This window comes from Mirounga leonina, unplaced genomic scaffold, assembly GCF_011800145.1.
Source record: "Mirounga leonina isolate KUSES-001 unplaced genomic scaffold, KU_Mleo_1.0 Mir_97, whole genome shotgun sequence".
Lineage (NCBI taxonomy): Eukaryota > Metazoa > Chordata > Mammalia > Carnivora > Phocidae > Mirounga > Mirounga leonina.
Window position 1 is genome coordinate 2559014 of NW_023270889.1, and position 22359 is coordinate 2581372.

The window sequence follows — 22359 nt, forward strand, 5'->3', positions numbered from 1 at the left end:
TAGTAATTAAATTATTAAGCTATGGAACATATGATTTACTACTGAATTGAGTTGGAAGAGAAAGCTCAGAAGTTAATTTAGACTGCATATAAAAGAAAACACATTATTAGTGGTAGATTCTGAGGTGATTTTGAGCCCTCGTCTCATTCAGCTGCTGTTTTAGAACTAGAATCCCTACTGCAGTATTACTGGCAAATGAACATGTAACTTCTGTTTGAATGTTTTTGGTGAAAGGCACTTTTCGTATCAGTAGCAGGAAATGGAATTTGGGAATATAATGTGATGCTTGTAACTTCCCAAAAGATTAGCTATACATATCATAAGAAAGTTCAGGGTCAATCAGATTTTATCTTTAATTTTCAAATGTCTAAATAACTGAATTTTTCTGCATCTCCTATATAACAAAATGTCATTTGTGTAATAATTGAAGGAACAATGTCTAGCTTAAAAAGAAACATGAGAATCTGAAAGCTATCCTCACGTTTTCATTCTTTAATCAAATATTCATTTAATCCTTACTGTGTGGCAAAGGATTATTGTGGAAGAAGGAATAGGAGCATTCTGTTTCACTTCAGAACATTCAGATGGAAATTGCGGCAACTCAGAACGTTGGACCGCTCAATAAAATAGTATTCTTTTAAAACTGAGATCTGAATCACAGTGAAACAAGTAGTGTTGTGAAATTAAGCTTCTAAAGACTGCAGATGTCTGTAATAAAGTATTCCATGTAATGGAAAAACTACCCAACGACAACCTATTGTAGGAGGAATTGTGTAGTATTTGGTCAGTGTAGTATTTGGTCAGAGGTTAGATAAAGTGACTTCTAAAGCTTCTTTTCAAAGAAAATAAATTTAATTTAATAAATTAAATTAAATTAAATTAATTAATAATGGAATTTGGGAATATAATGTGATGCTTGTAATCCCCAAAAGATTAGCTATACATATCATAAGAAAGTTCAGGGTCAATCATAGATTTTATCTTTAATTTTAAAATGTCTAAATAACTGAATTTAAATTAAATTAAATCAAAGTAAAGCTAAATGATAGGACAGTAAGTAAGCAAGTAAAAAAAAAATTTTTTTTAATTAAATACCTGTCTCTGAACAGAAAGAACTTTTGAATGTTTGTGATAGAGCAATTGCTTTAAATTATTTAAAAGACATTTTACCATTAAAAGAAAATAACATGTTTTCCATTTTTATGTGATATTTAGGAATGATGATGTCTCAGTATAAACTTTCTCAGAATTCCATGCACAGTAGTCCTGCATCTTCCAATTATCAACAAACCACTATCTCACATAGCCCCTCCAGGTAATATATGCATCATTTTATGAAGTACTGTTTTTTGTGATGAATATGCTTGTGAATACATACCTTTAGGTAATGGTGAATTATATGTAGTTGAAAAATTAAAATGCTTAGCTTTAAATAGTAATTCACATGAACATTTGTCTTAAAATGTTAGATGCAGAAATGCTCTAATATACTAATTGAAGTAGCTACCATCTTAGTAACTTAAATTCATGAAGACAAAAGAATGTGTTAAAATAATGTGTTTGAAATAATAAGAAAATTTATAGAGTAGAATTTAGGGAGCATGACTTTATCTTAAATGGATACTTTTATGCAAGTAAAATAAATGAATTACCTGTTTTTACAAATTGTTTAGTGTAACTCTTAAATTATGAATCATGAATAATTTTTATATTCTCTGTTTTTCAAAATTTACTGTTTGCATAGATTTTGTTTTATACAAACCAGAGTTTGGAGAATTTTATGACAGTAAAATTTCAAGGAATAGCATATTTATTTCATTTCCTGATATTGTTTATTTGGATTTTGGGTTTTAGCCGGTTTGTGCCACCACAGACAAGCTCTGGGAACAGATTTATGCCACAACAAAATAGCCCAGTGCCTAGTCCATATGCCCCACAAAGCCCTGCAGGATACATGCCATATTCCCATCCTTCAAGTTACACAACACATCCACAGATGCAGCAAGGTAAGAAAGTTTGTTGTTTATTTATAGGGAATGCCTATAATTTCAAGCAAATTTATTTTTTTTTATAATTTTTAAAATACAAACTAAAACACTATCCTGAAATTCATTTGGGAGGTAAAAGGATCCCTGTCATATGATTCTTTGGATTAGGTTATTATACAACTGAGTATAGTTACGAAATTAGAAAATGTTCTAATTTTTCTTAATTGGGCTTTCTTCTTACATAGCACTAAAGCCAAAGAAGAATTACGTTTTAATTGGTAAAGTATATATAGTGTGAAAATTTTACTATGGAGTAAATACAGTGCTGGTAGAGAAAATCTTAGATGCAAAAATTTCTGGAATTAGATTACTAGTTCTCAGTTGAAATCAGTTGATAATATGTCTTTTTAAGGCTATATTGCTTTGGCGGGGGGGTGCCTGGGTGGCTCAGTCATTAGGCGTCTGCCTTTGACTCGGGTCGTGATCCCAGGGGCCTGGGATGGAACCCCACATCGGGCTCTCTGCTCGGCGGGAAGTCTGTTTCTCCCTCTCCCACTCCCCTTGCTTGTGTTCCCTCTCTCACTGTCTCTCTCTGTCTCAGGTGAATGGATAAAATCTTTAAAAAAAAAAAAAAAGTTATATTGCTTTGGGACATACGTCATGGCTTCTAAATAATTTTTTATTAGTAATGTAAATAAAGTATATACTTAAAGTAAAAAAGTATATACTTTTTTTGAAAAATTTTAGGAAGTACAAAAGGAAATATAAAAATTTGTGGTTTTGTCCCCCATAATTAACAGCAAATTTTTAACATTTGCAGTCAGTTATTAGTTCCTGTGTGTATTCTTCTTTTCTATTTTGCATGGAGTCAAATGTCCTTTATAAACTTTTTAACTTATAAACTTTTAATTTAATCATCAGTCAAAACAGCCATCTTCTGGTCTCCCAAAACTAGATAATGAAATATTAGGTTGAGACTATTTTATACACTAATTTAAGGGAAAACTAGGAGGCAGATGACACATTTGGAATAGATACCTCCAAAATTACAGAATTTAGATTGAGTGCTGAACATGAGTGTGTATGTATTTTGTATGTTCTTGATACTTGTGAAATATTAGTATACTCTGGCACACAAAGGTATGAGGAACATTTTAACTGTAATGAAAGGAAAGTGTTAAAAGGACACATTTGGGGACACCTGGGTGGCTCAGTCAGTTAAGTGTCTGCCTTTGGCTCAGGTCGTGATCCCAGGGTCCTGGGATCGAGACCCACATAGGGCTCTCTGCTCCGCGAGAAGGCTGTTTCTTTCTCCCTCTTCCATTCCCCCTGCTTGTGTTCCCTCTCTTGCTGTCCCTCTCCCTGTCAAATAAATAAATAAAATCTTTAAAAAAACGGACACATTTGTTTCTTATGGAAATATCCACGTACACATTCATATGTGTAGGAAAGAACTTAAGCTTTTACTCTGATACCCAGCTTTTTCAGAAGTTGAAATCACAAAATCAAAAGCAAAATATTAGTTTGAGCATCTGCCTGTTAGTAATGAGTTACTTCTTGGAAATTCTCAGATATTTGAGAAAATGAAAATATTACTCAGGGATTAGCCCCACCTGGATATTAAGGTTACCATAAATAAGAAATGTAGTGTGGCAGGCACAAATGGATAGGTAAATGGGACAGAAAAGAATCCAAAAATAAGGGAAATACATATATGGAAATTTAGAGTATGTGGAAGGTAACATTTAAAATTTTTTTCAACCTGTTACAAAATTTTAGCTGTGTAGAAAAGTTGAAAGATAAGCACAATGAGCCCCTTCATCAACAGGCATCATAACTCTTCGCCATTAAATACATCTGCTAGGAAGAAGGAAGTTATATAAACACTAGATGTAATAATTCACCTCTAAAAAAATTAAGAACAGTTCTGTACTATCATTTAAAATGCAGTCTATATTCACTTTTCACCAGTTGTCCCAAATATGTCTTTCTTACCCTTTTTTTCCTCTTCAAAACGTGATCCGATTAGAGATGTGAATCAAAATTAAAATGAAATAAAATTTTATATTAACTATTAGTAAACATTTTTTAGTTATGTGATATCTAGTATCAACAAATGTGCAGGGAAATTTGAACTTCCTACATTCTTCATAGGGATATAAAGTGGTACAATCTTTTTAGAGAGCATTTTGACAATATCATAATTTGAAATGTATATGCATCCTTTAGTAGTTCAAATTCTCCCTCCCTTAAGAAGAGGCAAGGGGATAAAACATACTCAGTTTTATCTGTAAGTTCTACCATGTGCTGAGACAATTAGTTATTCATATGGAAAAAAGTAAAATTGAATTCCTGTCTCAACTACACAGAAAGATAAGATGGATTAAAGACCTAAGTGTGACAAAAAACAAAACTAAAATTTTAAAAAGAAAATGTAGAAGACTGTCTTTTTATGTTTTTGTTAAGGAGGGAATCTCAATGGCCAGTATACATGAAAAGATGCTTGGCTTCACTATTAATCAAGAAAATGTAAAAATTAAAATGAAAATCAGAGACCTTTCCCATTCTCAGGATGACAAACATTGTTGACAAGGATATAGAGCAGTAAGAACTCTCATATACTACCAGTAGAGTACAAATGGACATAAATAATTTGGAAAGCTATTTGTTAAAATTTAGTAAGGTTTAAAAATGAACCTGGGTGGCTCAGTCAGTTAAGTGTCTGCCTTCAGCTCAGGTCATGATCTCAGGGTCCTAGGATTGAGCCCCACATCAGGCTCCCTGCTTAGCAGGGAGCCTGCTTCTCCCTCTCCCACTGCTGCTCCCCCTGCTTGTGCTCTGTCACTCTCTCTCTGTCAAATAAATAAATAAAATATTTTAAAAAATAAAAACGGGCCTATCCAGCAGTTTCACTCCTAGACACATTTGTAAAAAAGTCCTGTATAAGAAGAATACAATACAGGTACATGTATACATGTACAAGAATATGCATTGTGTTTATGACAGCAAAAATACTGAAGCAATCTAAACATTGAATATAAGAATGGAATATTGTGTACATTATGCAGCAGAATATATCTGTTTATTTAAAATATGTGAATTTGGGGCGCCTGGGTGGCTCAGTCGTTAAACATCTGCCTTCGGCTCAGGTCATGGTCCCAGGGTCCTGGGATCAATCAAGCCACACATCGGGCTCCCTGCTTGGCAGGAAGCCTGCTTCTCCCTCTTCCACTCCCCCTGCTTGTGTTCCCTCTCTCGCTGTGTCTCTCTCTGACAAATAAATAAAATCTTTTAAAAAAATAAAAATAAGGGCGCCTGGGTGGCTCAGTTGGTTAAGCGACTGCCTTCGGCTCAGGTCATGATCCTGGAGTCCCTGGATCGAGTCCCGCATCGGGCTCCCTGCTCGGCAGGGAGTCTGCTTCTCCCTCTGACCCTCCTCCCTCTCATGCTCTCTGTCTCTCATTCTCTCTGTCTCAAATAAATAAATAAAATCTTTAAAAAAAAAAAAAAAAAAGAAAGAAAATATTTAAAAAAATAAAAATAAAATATGTGAATTTAACACTACACATATAAAAATGGATAAATTTCAACATTGAAATAAGCAAGTTAGAGAAGGATATATACATACATATAGCATACCATTTATATAAAGTTATATGTGAAACAGTGCTCTGTATTATTTAGGAATATATTCATTTATAGTAAAGGCATAAAGGTAATTCATAGAGTAAACTGTGAATTCAATATGGTGGTTACTTTTATGAAGTGGGGGAGGGAACAGAGGAGAGAAATATGCAGATATTGGAGAGCTTCAGCCTTATCTGATGTTTTATTTCTTTTCAAAAATGGGTCTGAATGATGTGGTACAGTGCTAAGATTTGATCAAGCTTTAGATAGTACATGAGTGCTCATTATTATTTTCTGTAATTTCTGTATGCTTAAAATATTTTGTGAACAATCGTTATTTTAACAGTTTATTTTTATACAGCTTTTTCTTTTTATTCTTATTAATTTCAGCATCAGTATCAAGTCCCATTGTTGCAGGTGGTTTGAGAAACATACATGATAATAAAGTTTCTGGTCCGTTGTCTGGCAATTCAGCTAATCATCATGCTGATAATCCTAGACATGGCTCAAGTGACGACTACCTACACATGGTGCACAGGCTAAGTAGTGACGTATGTAATACATTAGTTATCATTGAGGTAATAAAATAGTGTTAATATTTGTTTCATGACCTATTTTGATTCCACAGTTTAAATGGTATCTACTGTTATATGAAGAGTTATACCATGTCTGAGAATCTAGCTATGAACAATGTGGTTCCTAGACCCACAGAGCTTAGTCTAGAGTAAGATTGGTAAACTAGCCAGTAGTTTGACCTACAACTAAAAATGGCTTTTACATTTTTAAACAACAACAACAAAGAACAGTATGTGACAGAAATTATAGGTGGCCCACAAAGCCTAAAATATTTATTATCTGTCCCTTTACAGAAGTTTGCCAATCCTTGCTGTAGAAGTTTTGGTCCTTAATGAAATATAGTTTCATTTTTAAATACTTGTTCACACAAAAATGTTCCTTTAAATAATGAACCTTTATTAGTACATAGTTCTTTTTCCCTCTAGGACTTGCACATAACTTTATTCCCTGAAATTTAAGGTTGCTTTGATGTTTTAAGATATTCCACGTACTGGAATTGGTTTTGTGGTATCATCAGATAAGTTATATGTTACTGGTTTGTTGGTATTACCAGATAAGTTATATGTATATAAGGATAACAAAAATGACCGTGAACTCTGCCCTCTAGGCGTTTATAGCCTGGTAGGGTGTTCACAGCTCCTTTTGTAGAAAATAGTAAACAAAAATGGAGCATAGTAGTAATACCAGTTTTCTTATTCATTGCCACGCATAGGCTGTTGATTCTTTTGGATACAATTTCAAATCTTCTAAGATTTACCATGAAGAAAACAGGAAAGTGCAGAAGAATTATGCTTTTGAATACCAGCACTTTACTTGTCAGTAGTTTATGTCTTTTATTGGTCTGTTTAAGATTTCTCTAAAGACTCTTCTATCATTTAAGGTATAAATTTTATACTCTATTCTTAGGATGGAGATTCTTCAACAATGAGGAATGCTGCATCTTTTCCCTTGAGGTCTCCACAACCAGTATGCTCCCCTGCTGGAAGTGATGGAACTCCTAAAGGTATTATAGTAACTTAAATTTCCTTCGGCATTTCATATACATACACACACACAACACACACTCACACACACACACATTTTTTTTTTTTTTAATTGGGGTGGGTGAGAGAGAATTTTAGCAGGCTCCAAACGCAGGGCTCAATCTCACAACCTTCAGTTCATAACGTGGGCTAAAATCAAGATTTGGACACTTAACATGCAGGCGCCCTAGCATTTCCTATTTCAAGTTGAGTAAAGAGCTCAAACTTCTTAGTTGCAGATACCAAAACTGTTCTTCATTGTTTTTCATTTATTGTGGGAAAGAAACAAACCTGTAGTTATCCCTATAAACTTTTGATAGTGTTTTCAGATATATACAGCATTGTTCTCACTGTTAAATCCAATCGTCTTTTCAGACCACAGCCTTCTTAACCTCTCTTGAACGTTTGAAATTATTGATCTACTTTCCCCATCATCCAGTTTCCCAAAAAAAACTTATTTCATATCAAGTCCACTGGTTTTCCTCATACTTATTTTATTTCATTGTTGTTTTTTTTTTTCATTAGCTCTTCTATCTGCTCTCTCATTCCTCAAGGTTTCTGTCATTAGACTTTTTAATCTCCCATTATACTTTTCTCCTTGGCTGTTTTACTCAGTTTTGATAATAGCATTGATTACTTTTATGAACAGGATTACCAAATCAATGTCTTTGGCTCCAGTCCTGTGTCCCAAGTTGTAATTATTGTTTCCAAACAAAATTTCCTCATGGCTAGCTGGTATTTCAGATTCGTTTTCAAGATTGTTCTCACTGTTCTTTTTGCCATTCAATTTAATTTAATGCCATTCCAGTCCTGAATCATCATTAAGTTGTCTCTCATCTCTCATGTAGTCACTTGCCAAAATCAGGCCTATTCTGTTTTACCTCTCTAAATGTCTTACACATACTTTAATTTCTGCTTATTAAAATCCTATCTTTTCAAGTTCTAAGTTAAATGGATGATCTTCCATGGATCCTTTTCTCCTCATCTTCTTAAACCATTCATTAGTTTAAATATTTTCTAATAACTTATCCTGTACTATTTTATGGACATGAATTTTATCTTCAAATTCCCAAAGAACCTCGTGTGGACTTTTATATATACTAGATTCATAAAATTGTGAATTTAAGTCCAAGTTTGGGCTTTTTTTTAGAAGTACTTAAAATTAAAGTGTGATAATTTGAATTACCTGAGTTATTGGAAGAGAATATTGTAATGCATGTTAAAGAATTAACTTGTAATTAATTGCAATATATCTGATAATAAATTTTCTCTATCCATGAGAATTTCTAATTATAGCCTTCTAAATCATGGACTGGTATGCCTCTTATTATAAAGATATTTTTTTCACAGATGGTCTCTAATCAAAGAGTTGGAACACATTCTTCCTGGGGTGAAAGTTGAACTTTCATGAGCCATTCTTATTCTATAAGTCTATGAATTTTCAGGGATAAAAATAACTCAGCTTATGAAAGAAAGAGGAGCTTTCAGAATAACTCTATTTGTAGGGTAGGCATCAAAGTTAGGTACATATCTCACAAGTATTGTCAGAGTGAGAAATTATTCAGACTGCCAGGGAGAAGTAACAGTGGGATAGCTGGTTGATCTAGATAATCAGTCTATTTTTCTTCTAACTCTTGAGGATGGATGGATGGATGGATGGATAACTTTAGACAGAAAGAAAAAAACTTTAGAACAACTTCTTGAACACATTATTCATCAGAAACCTCTACTTCTGTTCATGAGGTTGTTTTCCAACTAGTTTTGAAGGTTGAATGCATTGTCAGTCTAATATGATTTATAGATGAACTGTTGGAATTTAAGTTTGTTCTAAAATATATATAATTAGTCACAAAAATTTTAAATACAAAGACAATATGGTGTATTGAATTCATATGTTAGAAAAATCTTTAAATTTTTCAGGTTTGCTAGACATATAACCTTGGGCAGGTTGCTTAACCACTATAAGCTTCATGTTCCTTTCTGCAAAATAGTGATAATAATACAAATCAAGGTTGTTGTAAATTATTTAAAGGACTTGATATGCAAAGCACCTTGCACACGCTCTGACACAAAATAAATGGTCCAAAAAATGTTAGTTTCATTTCTTTTTAACTTCCCATGTAAGCTGTCTAAAAACACTATCTGTTGATTTAACTTCAAACGAACATTTCTGGTAAATTGGTTCAGTTGTATCTTGGGACACCTGGGTGGCTCAGTCGGTTAAGCAACTTCCTTTGGTTCAGGTCATGATCCCAGGGTCCTGGGATCGAGCCCCGCATCAGGCTCCTTGCTCGGCGGGGAGCCTGCTTCTCCCTCTGCCTGCCGCTCCCCCTGCTTGTGCTCTCTCTGTCTCTCTCCCTTTGACAAATAAATAAAATCTTAAAAAAAAAAAAATTACTCAGTTGCATCTTTATCACATTTTATCTAATAGATATGTTCTCTAAAAAGTTATATTTTTATATATCACACTTTAGATATATTAACATTGCTGATTGAAAGGGCAGATTTATGTATCATGGAAAAATCATATATATATACTGAAACCTTAATTTAAGATAAGTCTAGGTTTAAGTTCTTTCTATAAAGTACTTTCATCCTGACTGATTTTTATAATTTCCTATGGGTTTTTAAACATTTTATAGTCTAATGATAAGAAATGTAACAACTATACTTTTATTTCTGAAGCATATCAATACATTTTTCCTCATTTAACAGCTTGTTATCTAGGAGAATTTTTCCATTTGATTAGCTTATTTTTACCACTTCCTTGTATCATACGCATTTGTAAATTAATGGGATCTGGGCTGAAGATACTTTATTGAGCCTTGATATTTGCTGGACTTGCATATTTTTCTAATAGAGGGAGGATTAGCAAGCTGAAGAGAGTATGTGAATGATGTTAAGTGGAGGGAGAAAGAGAACACCACATAGAGGTATAAATCAATATTTTACCACCAGTTTGTGAAGTAAGTGAAGATTCTAAAAATTGTAATTGTTCCCGCTTTCTTTTTCTTATACCGGTAAATATTCATGTGAATGTAGTTTCTAGGATTAATTAATAAAACAGACTTATTCTTACTTTAGACTTGTCAGTTTTTCTAAATAATAAGTGAAAGAATAGAGAGTATTTGTCCAAAATATTTGTGTTGTATCATCTTTAGAAACAATGAACTCCTTTGCTGTTTTCAAGCTAAGTATATTTTATAGGGACAAAAACAGAAATAACATAATACTGGTCTGGAAGATGGAATATTCATACTTAAATTTAAACCTGGATCATCTGTGAGCAAGCTAGGCTTTCTTTTTGTATTTTATAGATAAGGCGCTGAGGTTAGATAATTTCCTAATATTTTTTCTTGCATTACGATGTTGTCACTTATTTAATATTTCTATCACAGTGTAAGAAAATGTAAAACTAGCACAACTGTTCATTCCTGTTGAATTGCTTTTCTAGGATCAAGACCACCTTTAATCCTCCAGTCTCAGCCTCTACCTTGTTCATCACCTCGAGATGTTCCACCAGACATCTTGCTAGATTCTCCAGAAAGAAAACAAAAGAAGCAAAAGAAAATGAAATTAGGCAAGGATGAAAAAGACCAGAGTGAGAAAGCTGCAATGTATGATATTATTAGTTCTCCATCCAAGGACTCTACTAAACTTACATTAAGACTTTCTCGTGTAAGGTCTTCAGACATGGACCAGCAAGAGGATATGCTTTCTGGTATGGAAAATAGCAATGTTTCAGAAAATGATATTCCTTTTAATGTGCAGTACCCAGGACAGACTTCAAAAACACCCATTACTCCACAGGATGTAAACCGCCCACTAAATGCTGCTCAGTGTTTGTCGCAGCAAGAACAAACAGCATTCCTTCCAGCAAATCAAGTGCCTGTTTTACAACAGAACACTTCAATTGCTACAAAACAGCCCCAAACTTCTGTGGTACAGAATCAGCAGCAGGTATCACAACAGGGACCTATATATGATGAAGTGGAATTGGATGCATTAGCTGAAATTGAACGAATAGAGAGAGAATCAGCTATTGAAAGGGAGCGCTTTTCAAAAGAAGTTCAAGACAAAGGTAAAATAATCTCATTACTACCACTTCATACTCTGGGCAAATGTGTAATTATAATGTAAAAAACGTTTTTTTAGTTACTCTTTTTTTTTTTTTCCATTATATTTTGTAATTTGTTATATCACTCAGTTATATTTTTATTACTAATGCTTATACCTGAGAAGTTAAAATCTTGACTTTTTTATTTCATTTTTTATTTGAAACAATTATCTGAGATTTGGTAATTCTGTATCAGAGGTCTATTCACCTATTATGTATCAAATGATATTATCTGTGCTTGTCTACTAAAATGAATGTTAGTATTTCACATGTATTTTCTCTAAGTTATATTAGTATAGTTTTGCATCTTCACCTTTTTTTCTGTCAAAACAAGGGTAACTGATAGAGAATTATTTTGAACCAGTACATTTAAGAAAAGTTTATGTGGATCTTTATTTAGTTAGATTTTTCACTTTGTTTCCAATCCTGCCATCTCTTAATAATATAGTTTGGGTTTGTTTTGTTTTGTTTAGTAAAAAAATTATGGAAAGAATTTTAAATTAATATTAAGTAGCAAACCTTTAAGGGTCAAGGATCTTTTTTTGGTGATTAGATTTAAGTGTTCCCTTTTGTCTGAGTAGTGTGTTAGGATGGAGTGTCAAGACAACTATTCTATGAATTTATGGGCTTTTTTTGTGCTTTATAAAAAATTATAATCAAAAGTAACTCCCTATTAAATTCTTGATTATTTGGTGAATATTATATACAAAACTCTTGAAAATTTTGATAGACTAATGAATCAGTGATTGAAATTAGTAATGTAATTTATGGATTTGATGTCTTTACAGATTCATATACACATTTGACTACCCACACCAAAGTATACTTTATGCTTTAATTTTATAGTTAAATATTCTACGTTGTTAAATAGTTCTCGTATTTTCTTTTTGGTAATTATAAAGCAAAACTTCATAAAGTTGGGTAGAACTTTTTATATATGATCTTGTTCATTATGTGACAGGATCATTTCTAGATAATTGTGTTTCTAAGAAACATGCTGAAGATTTATATTATATTTCCTATCATGATGGATCTTTTTAACATTATTGAAAAAACACATTATTTAGTAATTGTTGCACTATGGTGTTTGCTAAGTGCCTAGATCACAGGTTGGTGCAAATAAAGAGACTGCCAGAAGTCTTTATTTTATTGGCTAGGGAACTGGAATTTTTTTAAAGTACTAAACTATTGATGTTAAGGATGATATACAGTGTTCTTATTCTTTGGTTTAGTAATGTGGGGTTCAGGAAATAATAACTATATAGGTTCCAGAATGTATCTCCTCCTCTAACGACTCTTATGAAAGTATATGCATGTCAAATGAAGAGAGCAATGTTATTTAACTTCTCTTGATGGTATTAATCCCAAATTCCTGAATCCTATGACAGTTTTGCAAGAAACATAAAATTGTAATTTCTTGACTGAGAAATATTAGTTGCCTTGAGAACTGAATTTTTGCATGACATTTTAATCTGTGTTTTTGGAAATTATGTTCTCAAAAAGGAGCTTAATTTTTTAAATGATTTTTTAATAGTTGGTAGAAGCAAAAACAGAGGAAATGGTAAACTTTTTCTTTTTTTTTTACTTTCCTGAACTTTCATTGTATCATATTTGTTGAAGCCGAAGTTTTTACTTTTAAAAACTGAAAGAAAATAAGGATAGTAAATAGGCTAACTGCATAATACCAAACTTATTTTAGACTACTAACTTTTTTTAGGGGAAATAAAACAAATTCAGCCAATAGCATACTGTTCTTTCAGAAACTTGTAATATATATTTTACTTTTAATTATCTAATCGGTTTTCTCTGTAATCTATGATAGTGTGCCTATAACAAAAGTTAATTGAAAAGTTGAGTGAACAGAATTGACTTACAATTTTGAATTCTCTAAGTGGACGTACAGAGGTATCTGGTGCTATAAGGTTAAAGGAATAAATGTTCATTGGAACTACCTGATTCTTAGTTTGATTTAGATGATTTAGTATGTGTATTTTCCCAAATTGGTTATGCTGATTTTTGCCTACCTCATATTAGTGCTGTCATTTCTGACTTGTTTGCTGAAAGCCATGCTCCCATTATTTTGTGGCTTTATTTGAAAACCTTTAGAATTTAGGTGCCACCTAACACTTGTGATTTGAACCTTGTCATTTTGTATTCAGTTTCTGCACTGTGTGGTGGGCTAGTGTTTTATATTATAAGAGTTATCTTGAGATTTGGGAAAGATTAAAGGTCTGGTATGTTGCTCTAAGACTGTAGGTGAGGTCCTAAATAAAAGCAACATTTTCTGAAGTGGTAGTTTTATAGTCAGCCCTTGAGAATTTAAATATTTCCTTGAAATGAATTTATTACTAGTTACCACTGCATTTTAGGACTAAATTGTGAAATTGATATTTACTGCATTCTAAGGTACGGCACTGAGAACTTTTTTATAACTATTGGTAACTATTGGTGGTGGTAAGGAACAAAAAAGACTACTTGTTTTACTGAGAGCTCTCTTATAGGGTCTGTGCTTGTTTCCCATTATATTCATTTATTATGAGAGGTGCTTCCTTTCAGTAGACCAGAAATGAAAAAAACTATGGCTTATAAATAAGATTAGAAAGTTTAACACACATGGTTGTTTGATCGTTATGCAGTTTAAGAAAAGGGATAGAATACTCTTAAGAAATATTTTACCTAGGCTGTGGCAGAACGTAATGTACCTCTGTTCCACACATAGAGGACACTTTCCTGGCTGCTAGGTATTTATGTCCCTTGGCCTGTTGTCCCTTCTTTGGGTAGTTTTATATACACTGATAGGTTAAATCTCTGTAACCTAATATTTTATAATATTCTTAAAGGACCTTTTTGCTCAACCTCTGCTCATATTTTCAATGTCTAATTACATAAATTAATTTTAAAAGGCTGTTCATCTTTGCTTCTGGGATGACCTATCATAGACATTAATATCTCCTCCATGTGCTGAAAATTCCTGCTTTCTTTTGCCAAAGAGGGGGTTTCTTTGTTCATCTTTGCCTATTTCATCTTTTCTCAAGGTCCACTTTCCATGTTAGTAAGTATGAGGAATGGCCTAGCCTAGCTACTAATGTATTTTATAATGTTACGATATTGTTACACTATAACCCTTATAAAAAGTAAATTACCTACTGTCATTTGGAATAAGAGACTAGACGGAAATAGGACAGTTAGCCACTTAGTTTATACTGCAGTTTAAGGTTGGGATGTTTTCATTTTTCATAATTGGCTACTATGTGTATAATTGTGTTGTTTTAAGAGTTTTCAGTTATCACTTGTAAATTAAAGCAAGTGATATAGTTTGTTTCTTACAAGAATAATCAATTTCAGAATTTCTCTAACGGCTGGATCTTATTTTCGTATCAGCATCTAGATTGCAAGTATTGTTGGTTTTGAAATTATGGTATCTTTTTGTATGCATTTTCTTCGGGACTATATGCATTCTGATAGCTAAACTTATGGTACCCTGTGCTGAAAAGGGCTTAAAGATAATCAGTGTCCCAAATATTGAAATTATTCTTTATAGAGATGGCTTTCCATCATTAGGTGAAAGTTATGATGTAATGAAGACTGATAACAAAAGTGGATAGACAAAAGTGACGTGCAGATTCAGAGCCACTTTACAGGAATAAGTTCATGGTGGAACTGAATCAGATCAAGTGAATCAGACCTGCGTGCTCTTAACATATTCAAGAATCCTTGCAGCAGTAATGGAATTTTTCCCGGTTTTACCGAAGAGGTGACGTACTTTTCAATAGTTGAAAAATTAAAACTTTGTATTTAGCAATATATTGTGCATAATGGAAAAAATTACAAGATCTTCCCCAATCTTATTATATTACTCATGTGCAAATGCTTTCATATATTTTTATTATAAATAATCATAGCGTCTATAGTTTAAGATAACTAAATCAAACATAACAATTTCTTTGAAATTAAACTATGCTAAATTTTTGTTTTAATGATAAATGATAATTTGAAATGAGGTTAATTATCTAAAAACTCTTAAGTATTTTGTAATCCTTTAAATTTAGCCTTTAAGATATTTTAATGTTAATGTTCAGAAGAAAGACTGATTGCTCATATTAATAAAAGGATGAGCCACAGATTTCTTAAGAGAAATCTTCAAGATGCCTGAGTTCTGTGATGTCATTATCGTTCTTAAGTACACTTAGGTTACCATTTTAATGACTTTCACAAGCATGTTTCATTGAAAAATATAAAAATTTTCAACTAGATTATACTATTTCGATTTCTAGATTCTTGTCCTAAAGGTTTAAGGGTATAAGGTGATAAAGCATCCCATTTATGAGGTAATAATTATTTGGTGTGCCATATGGTAAGATGTAAAGATTATTTTGTGTGGCAGAACATTACAAAATAAAATTAAGGAAACATAAATTTAATATTCTGAGTGCTTTCTTCTTAAGTATTGAGGCAGAAAGTTTCATATACGTTCTTACCAGGGTAGTTTTAACTGGGGAAAATAGTTAGATGATAAGATATTTTATTAATATTATCAGGTAGTTATTTTACAAATGGAGCATATGTGACGGTAGACTTGACTTCCCAGTAACTAAGAACCAGAATGACTTACTTCTACAAAAAAATTACTAGTAAATATTTGAGTTAAACTTTAGTAAAATATTTTACTAGACTTTAAGCTGGAATGGACTGCTGCTTCTTACTTTGAAAACAAAATGATGGAACTTTGGTGAATAAAAGCAACATTACCATTAAAAGTTTTTGTTTGTTTTTCAAACTTGGTTTTCTAACAATAAGAGGTTATTTTTTAATGGTCATTTTGACTTTTAACCTTGTTTTCCTTAAATGATATTTGTCACATTAATGAATATCATAAGGGAATCTAGAGGTTCTCCTATAAAAATGATTTAAATGACTTTTAAAACAAAGCCAGGCAATTCAGAAGTAAATATTAAAGCAGACGAAACCTTAAGGTGCTATAATACAACTATTCCCAAGAACTAACTAGAGATTCAGTTTGTAGAAAATGACCTAGCAGCCTCTTGAGTCAAGTGGAATCATGCACAGAAATACATAACTTAAAAATACCTTGACATTTTATTGTGGTGGTAGATTTGTGTTTGTGTGTATTTTTGTCTTTACATTTCAGAATACCATAAATTATTTCTTACTGAGGCCAGTATATAGATCCCTATAACCTTACATTGAAGAACCAAATCATTTTTCTTAAGTGGAAGTTGCTTTTAAGACAGGATTTATCTAAAAAGTCCTTCTATGCGTCTCATTTTTATACTTATAATATTAATGTTTCCTTATTTTAAATATACTTCTAATGTGTGTTAGCTTTTAAATTCCATTTGTGCTGTTGACACCTTGAAGAATTTGAATCCTGGATCAAAGGTTAATGACAAACTATTAAACTCTCTTTTTTTCCCTTATTCTCTTCATTTACTTTTTTCAGTGGCATGATTTCTGTTTTCTTTTGGGTTTTATTCTTTTCCATACTTGTCTTACATGTTGTAAAAGCTTATGTTTCCTGTTTATTATGTTAGCAGTATGGGCACTTAGTAATTTTTGGTTCATGGTTAAATGATCTTAAATGAGAACGTGTGATTTATAACTGATTGCCTTATTCTTATGTAAAGAATCTGGTTTATCCTTTACATATACAAACATAAATATATGTTTGTATTTAATGTATTATAAGTTCTATTTATTTTATTCTCTTGGGCTTATTTATATAATCAACAAATACACTGTTAAATTCTTGTTACTATAGTCACTAATATTTATTGAGGTACAGCAACCATGAATATTTCCTTAAACCTTGGTTTAAAAGTATTATGTGATTCATGCCTGCTATTTTATACATGCATATTGACATTTGCATTCACCACATTTAAAAAAACATTGTGACTTAAATATCAAAGTCCATATGGCTTTTAATAAGATAAGAATATATGTCTATTACTGATACTGAATATTTATCTTTAAATTTCAGATAAGCCTTTGAAAAAAAGAAAACAAGATTCTTACCCACAGGAGGCTGGGGGTGCTACAGGAGGTAATAGACCAGCTTCTCAGGAGACGGGTTCTACGGGAAATGGGTCAAGGCCAGCATTAATGGTTAGCATTGATCTTCATCAGGCAGGAAGAGTGGACTCTCAGGCTTCTATAACTCAGGATTCAGACTCCATAAAAAAGCCTGAAGAAATCAAACAATGTAATGATGCACCTATTTCTGTTCTCCAGGAAGATATTATTGGAAATCGTAAAGCTACACCAGAAAACCATCCTGAGACTCCTAAAAAAAAGTCTGATTCTGAGCTTTCAAAGAGTGAAATCAAACAAAATGAAAGATTGGCAGAATCTAAACCAAATGAAAACAGATTGGTGGAGACAAAATCAAGTGAAAGTAAGTTAGAAACTAAAATTGACACACAAACAGAAGAACCTAAACAGAATGAGAGCAGAACAACTGAATCCAAACAAAATGAGAGCACCACATCTGAACCTAAACAGAATGAAAATAGACTGTCTGACATAAAACCAAATGACAACAAACAAAATAACGGCAGATCAGAAACAACAAAGGCAAGACCCGAAACCCCAAAGCAAAAGGGTGAAAGCCGACCTGAAACTCCAAAACAAAAGAGTGATGGGCGCCCTGAAACCCCAAAACAGAAGGGTGATGGCCGACCTGAAACTCCAAAGCAGAAAGGTGAGGGCCGACCTGAAACTCCAAAGCAAAAAAATGAAGGTCGGCCTGAAACACCAAAACATAGGCATGAAAATAGGAGAGATTCTGGAAAGCCATCAACAGAGAAAAAACCTGAAGTGTCTAAACATAAACAGGATACTAAATCTGATTCACCTCGGTTAAAATCAGAACGAGCTGAAGCCTTAAAGCAGAGACCTGATGGGCGATCTATTTCTGAGTCATTAAGACGTGACCATGATAGTAAACAAAAATCAGATGACAGGAATGAATCAGAGCGACATCGGGGGGATCAGTCGAGGGTTCGAAGACCAGAAACGTTGAGATCCTCTAATAGAAATGAACATGGCATTAAATCTGATGGTTCAAAACCTGATAAACTAGAAAGAAAACATAGACATGAATCAGGGGACTCAAGGGAAAGACCATCTTCTGGGGAGCAAAAATCAAGGCCTGACAGTCCTCGTGTTAAACAAGGAGATTCTAATAAATCAAGATCTGATAAGCCTGGTTTTAAATCACCAAATAGTAAAGATGACAAAAGGACAGAGGGTAATAAGACTAAAGTAGACAGTAATAAAGCGCACCCTGACAATAAGGCAGAATTTCCAAGTTATTTGTTGGGGGGCAGGTCTGGTGCATTGAAAAATTTTGTCATTCCAAAAATCAAGAGGGATAAAGATGGTAATATTACTCAGGAGACAAAGAAAATGGAAATGAAAGGAGAGCAGAAAGACAAAGTAGAAAAAATGGGATTAGTTGAAGATCTAAATAAAGGAGCTAAGCCTGTAGTTGTCCTGCAAAAACTGTCTTTGGATGATGTTCAGAAACTTATTAAAGATAGAGAAGATAAATCAAGAAGTTCCCTTAAACCTATCAAGAATAAGCCATCAAAGTCAAATAAAGGTAAGAATACTTACACTGATGTCATTTGTATTCTCATCAGTTTTTGTTTAAGTTTTAGGGTTACTAAGGATTTTAAAAAATGGAAACTTATAGGAAAATATAACATTTATATAAAACAATAATGAATTGTTTTCAGTAATATAAATAAAAAGTTGTCAGTGAAAATTCTTTGTCTTCCATCCCTACTTGAACTACTCACTGTGGTCATAATTTTTACTTTGGTACACAGCGATACGTTCTTTTGCTGTTTAGTTATTTCAGGTATTTTTGAAAGTTGCTTGTTAATCAAGTGAATTATTAGAATGAATATATGTAACAACTTTCTAAAAAGTTATTTAGACTAAAGAGGTGTTCCATTCTACAAGGAGGTAGTAAATTGAATTTTAATTTCTAATATCTCAATAAAGCTATATGATATACAAAAATCAATGTTATAAGCTCTTAAGAATATTGTCTTACACTATTTTCTTACATACATATCTCTGAGTTAATTATTGATGCATAGTTTAAATTTATATAATTTAGAAAGTTATAGAAAGGTTACTTCCCTTTTTGTGGGAGAGGTGGTCAGTTATAGATATTTTATTTTAAAAATACATAGTTTTGCCCCTTTTGTCTTAGGAATGGTATTCACCTCTTAAATCAGATTAAATCATTAGATGGTGAGGTTTGGGAGTGGTTTTTTTGTTTTGTTTATTGTATGGTTGCTGAGTTAAATTCTATGGTTACCTGAGTAGTAGTATTTCCAGGAAAAAGTCTTAAGTGTTGAAAATACAATGGGCAGTCTGTGTAGCAAATACAGTTTTGTGTTTCTTTGTATACTACTTTTAAAGTATCTATCTGCGTGTATATACACACACATACATATATAATTTGATGATGGTATGTGCCAAGACCTATGAAGCCCATGCAATATAAATACATGAAGACACTGATTTTAAGGCAGTAGTGGTAAAAGTTTGATTTTTAAGTTCTCATTCTGTGAAAGAGATTCATTAAAAACTTAGATTTATATTTAAAATATATTTATATTTAAAATATATTTATATTTTAAATATTTATATTTAAAAATTTATATTTACTTATAAATATATGAAATTCTTGAATTGTGCTATTCCATAGGATAGTCACTAGCCTCTTTAGCTATATTTAAATGGAAATTAGTCTAAATAAAAATAAGAATTCATACCCTCAATAGCCACATGAGGCAAGTGGTTTCCTTAATAACACAGCTAGAGAACATTTGCATCATCACAGAAAGTTGTATTGCATAGTACCTGCAGTGTATTAGGAAATCCAGAAGGTGTAATGGTTATTATTATTTTTGTAAAATGTTGTATCTTGTCTACCAAAAAAATCACAATGAAAACAGTGTCACCACGAAGAGCTGTATTCAAAGAAGTGACTTGTCATAATCAGTCCTTTTTTATTATTACTTGGTCTTTTATCAAATGTTTACTTTTTCACTGTTTTTTGGTTTTATTTTTCAAAAATGAAAAAAGATTGTCTTTATCACTAATATTTGTACTTCTTTAGTGAAGTTTTCAGATTTTATATTATTGCAATCAGACTTAACAAAAAATTAAGACTTCAGCTTTAACTAATAAATAGTTTTTATTATTTAACTTGAATGCATCTCTTTAGAATTACTTGTTTATATAAAAGAAGTTGTTAGAATGTAGTGGCCAGAGCTAGAATTTTCTTTTAGATAAAGATTGTTTTTAAAAATTTCACTGAAACTTTGGGAGTGGCTTTTTACAGTATAAACTAAAGAGTATAGGTATACAATTTTAGAAGAGTCAGATGGAAAGATGGAAAGTGGTACCCTCTTGTCCCTTGATCTGGACCATCTTTTTCTCCCCTTCCATCTGTCATCTTATGCTAGCCTTGCTTTCTAAGCTCTGTCCTAACAAAGAATCTTTACACTGAGCATCAAGAAATGAATATAGCTCCTAATACAGTACTCCTAATAGTAACTGCTGTACTCTTTCCCATGGTTTTCTCATTGCCTGTGAATGTAAACTTTTTAATACTAATCCATGTTTCTCCTAAATGTACTTTTAACACTAATATATATACTTGATATGTTCATGTTAGTAAGTAGGCTATCTGGGTGTATCTGCCTGTTAGAGTAGGGGGTGTGTGGTGTGTGCGTGCGCGTGTGTGTGTACATGTGCAGGTACGTATATATACACACATGTATTACAAGATCTGCAATTATAATTAAGTGGACCTTTTCATCAAAAAATACTATTTTAATGCTTAAATTCACTTCAGGACCCCATGTAGGTATCAATCATTTAGGTTTATTTATACCTTAGAATTCATATCTGTTCTTTTTTAATGTACTAATTTTGGTTTTGTTTTAGATCTCTGCTACTAAGTTAGCAATAGCAGAGTTACATAATAGTGAATTTTTTAAATTACAAGCATGGGAAGCACAGTTGTGGATTATTGGCCCTTTGTATAATACACATTACTTGGGATTTTCTTTTGGAGAGTCACAGAATCACATATTCTGACATGTTGGTGGTGTTTTTCTGAGTAAAGGAATTAGATTGACTATTATTGAGATACTTCAGTGGTTGATTTCTCAGGCCAAAATTCTTGGTAGGTTTTCCTTTCTTGGAAGAGCCATGAAATTCCATCTTTTTAAATATTTTACCTGATGTCCATATTTAAAATAATCATTCTTTAGGGTCGTTTAAAATTCCTTGAGTATGCTTTAAGCCGATGAATTTAGAATGGTAGGGATATAGATTTATGACTCTTAATATATATTACTTACTTTTGTCATTTGTGTGAACATATTAAATGTAAAAGTGACATAGTTAAATTTTATTTGATTTCTGTGGGGACATGTGTATGTATCTAGCATAATACCTAGTACATAATTAGAGCATATTAAATAGCTGTTGAATGACTGTATTGACACCATGTTTCAGAAGAGGTTTTGTGTGCAGATTAAAATTGTGTATTCATCTTTTATGTTCCCACCAATAGACCCTAGCTCAAGAGCTACACAATTTTCAACTTTCTGTTCCCTAAACTTTGTAATAACTCTTTTCACCCTGTTAACTACGTACTTTTTGTTAAGGTCCCAAGGAGATTTACTTTTACTTATGTCTGTTTAATTACCCTTTCCCTTTATTTTGCTGTTATAGATTGGCTCAGTATCACTTCTGTTCTCATCCTGCTTCTGTCATCTTTTGTCTTCTTACCATCCTTGTTTTTTCCTTCTCAAGCAGGGGATGGATATGGAGAACCAACATAATCTTTGTAAAACCTTTTAAATTTTTAAAATTTCATCTATTATAGGGGTTCCTGGGTGGCTCAGTCATTGCGCGTCTGCCTTCGGCTCAGGTCATGATCCCAGAGTCCTGGGATCGAGCCCCACATCAGGCT

General features: G+C 32.5%; 1 protein-coding gene across 4 annotated transcripts in view; it reads left to right on the top strand.

Moving 5' to 3' along the window:
- LOC118006502 (nipped-B-like protein) overlaps positions 1–22359 on the top strand; it is a 205924-nt gene that overhangs the window by 103010 nt on the left and 80555 nt on the right. For 3 of the 4 annotated variants that reach the window (XM_034999188.1, XM_034999187.1, XM_034999189.1), the window contains exons 5-10: positions 1216–1315; positions 1855–2006; positions 6006–6166; positions 7098–7194; positions 10668–11294; positions 17332–18954. In XM_034999188.1, the coding sequence (XP_034855079.1) occupies positions 1216–1315; positions 1855–2006; positions 6006–6166; positions 7098–7194; positions 10668–11294; positions 17332–18954 (2760 nt within the window). Of the gene's footprint in view, positions 1–1215; positions 1316–1854; positions 2007–6005; positions 6167–7097; positions 7195–10667; positions 11295–14782; positions 15085–17331; positions 18955–22359 lie in introns of those variants that run through there. The other variant, XM_034999190.1, reaches the window with a different exon arrangement.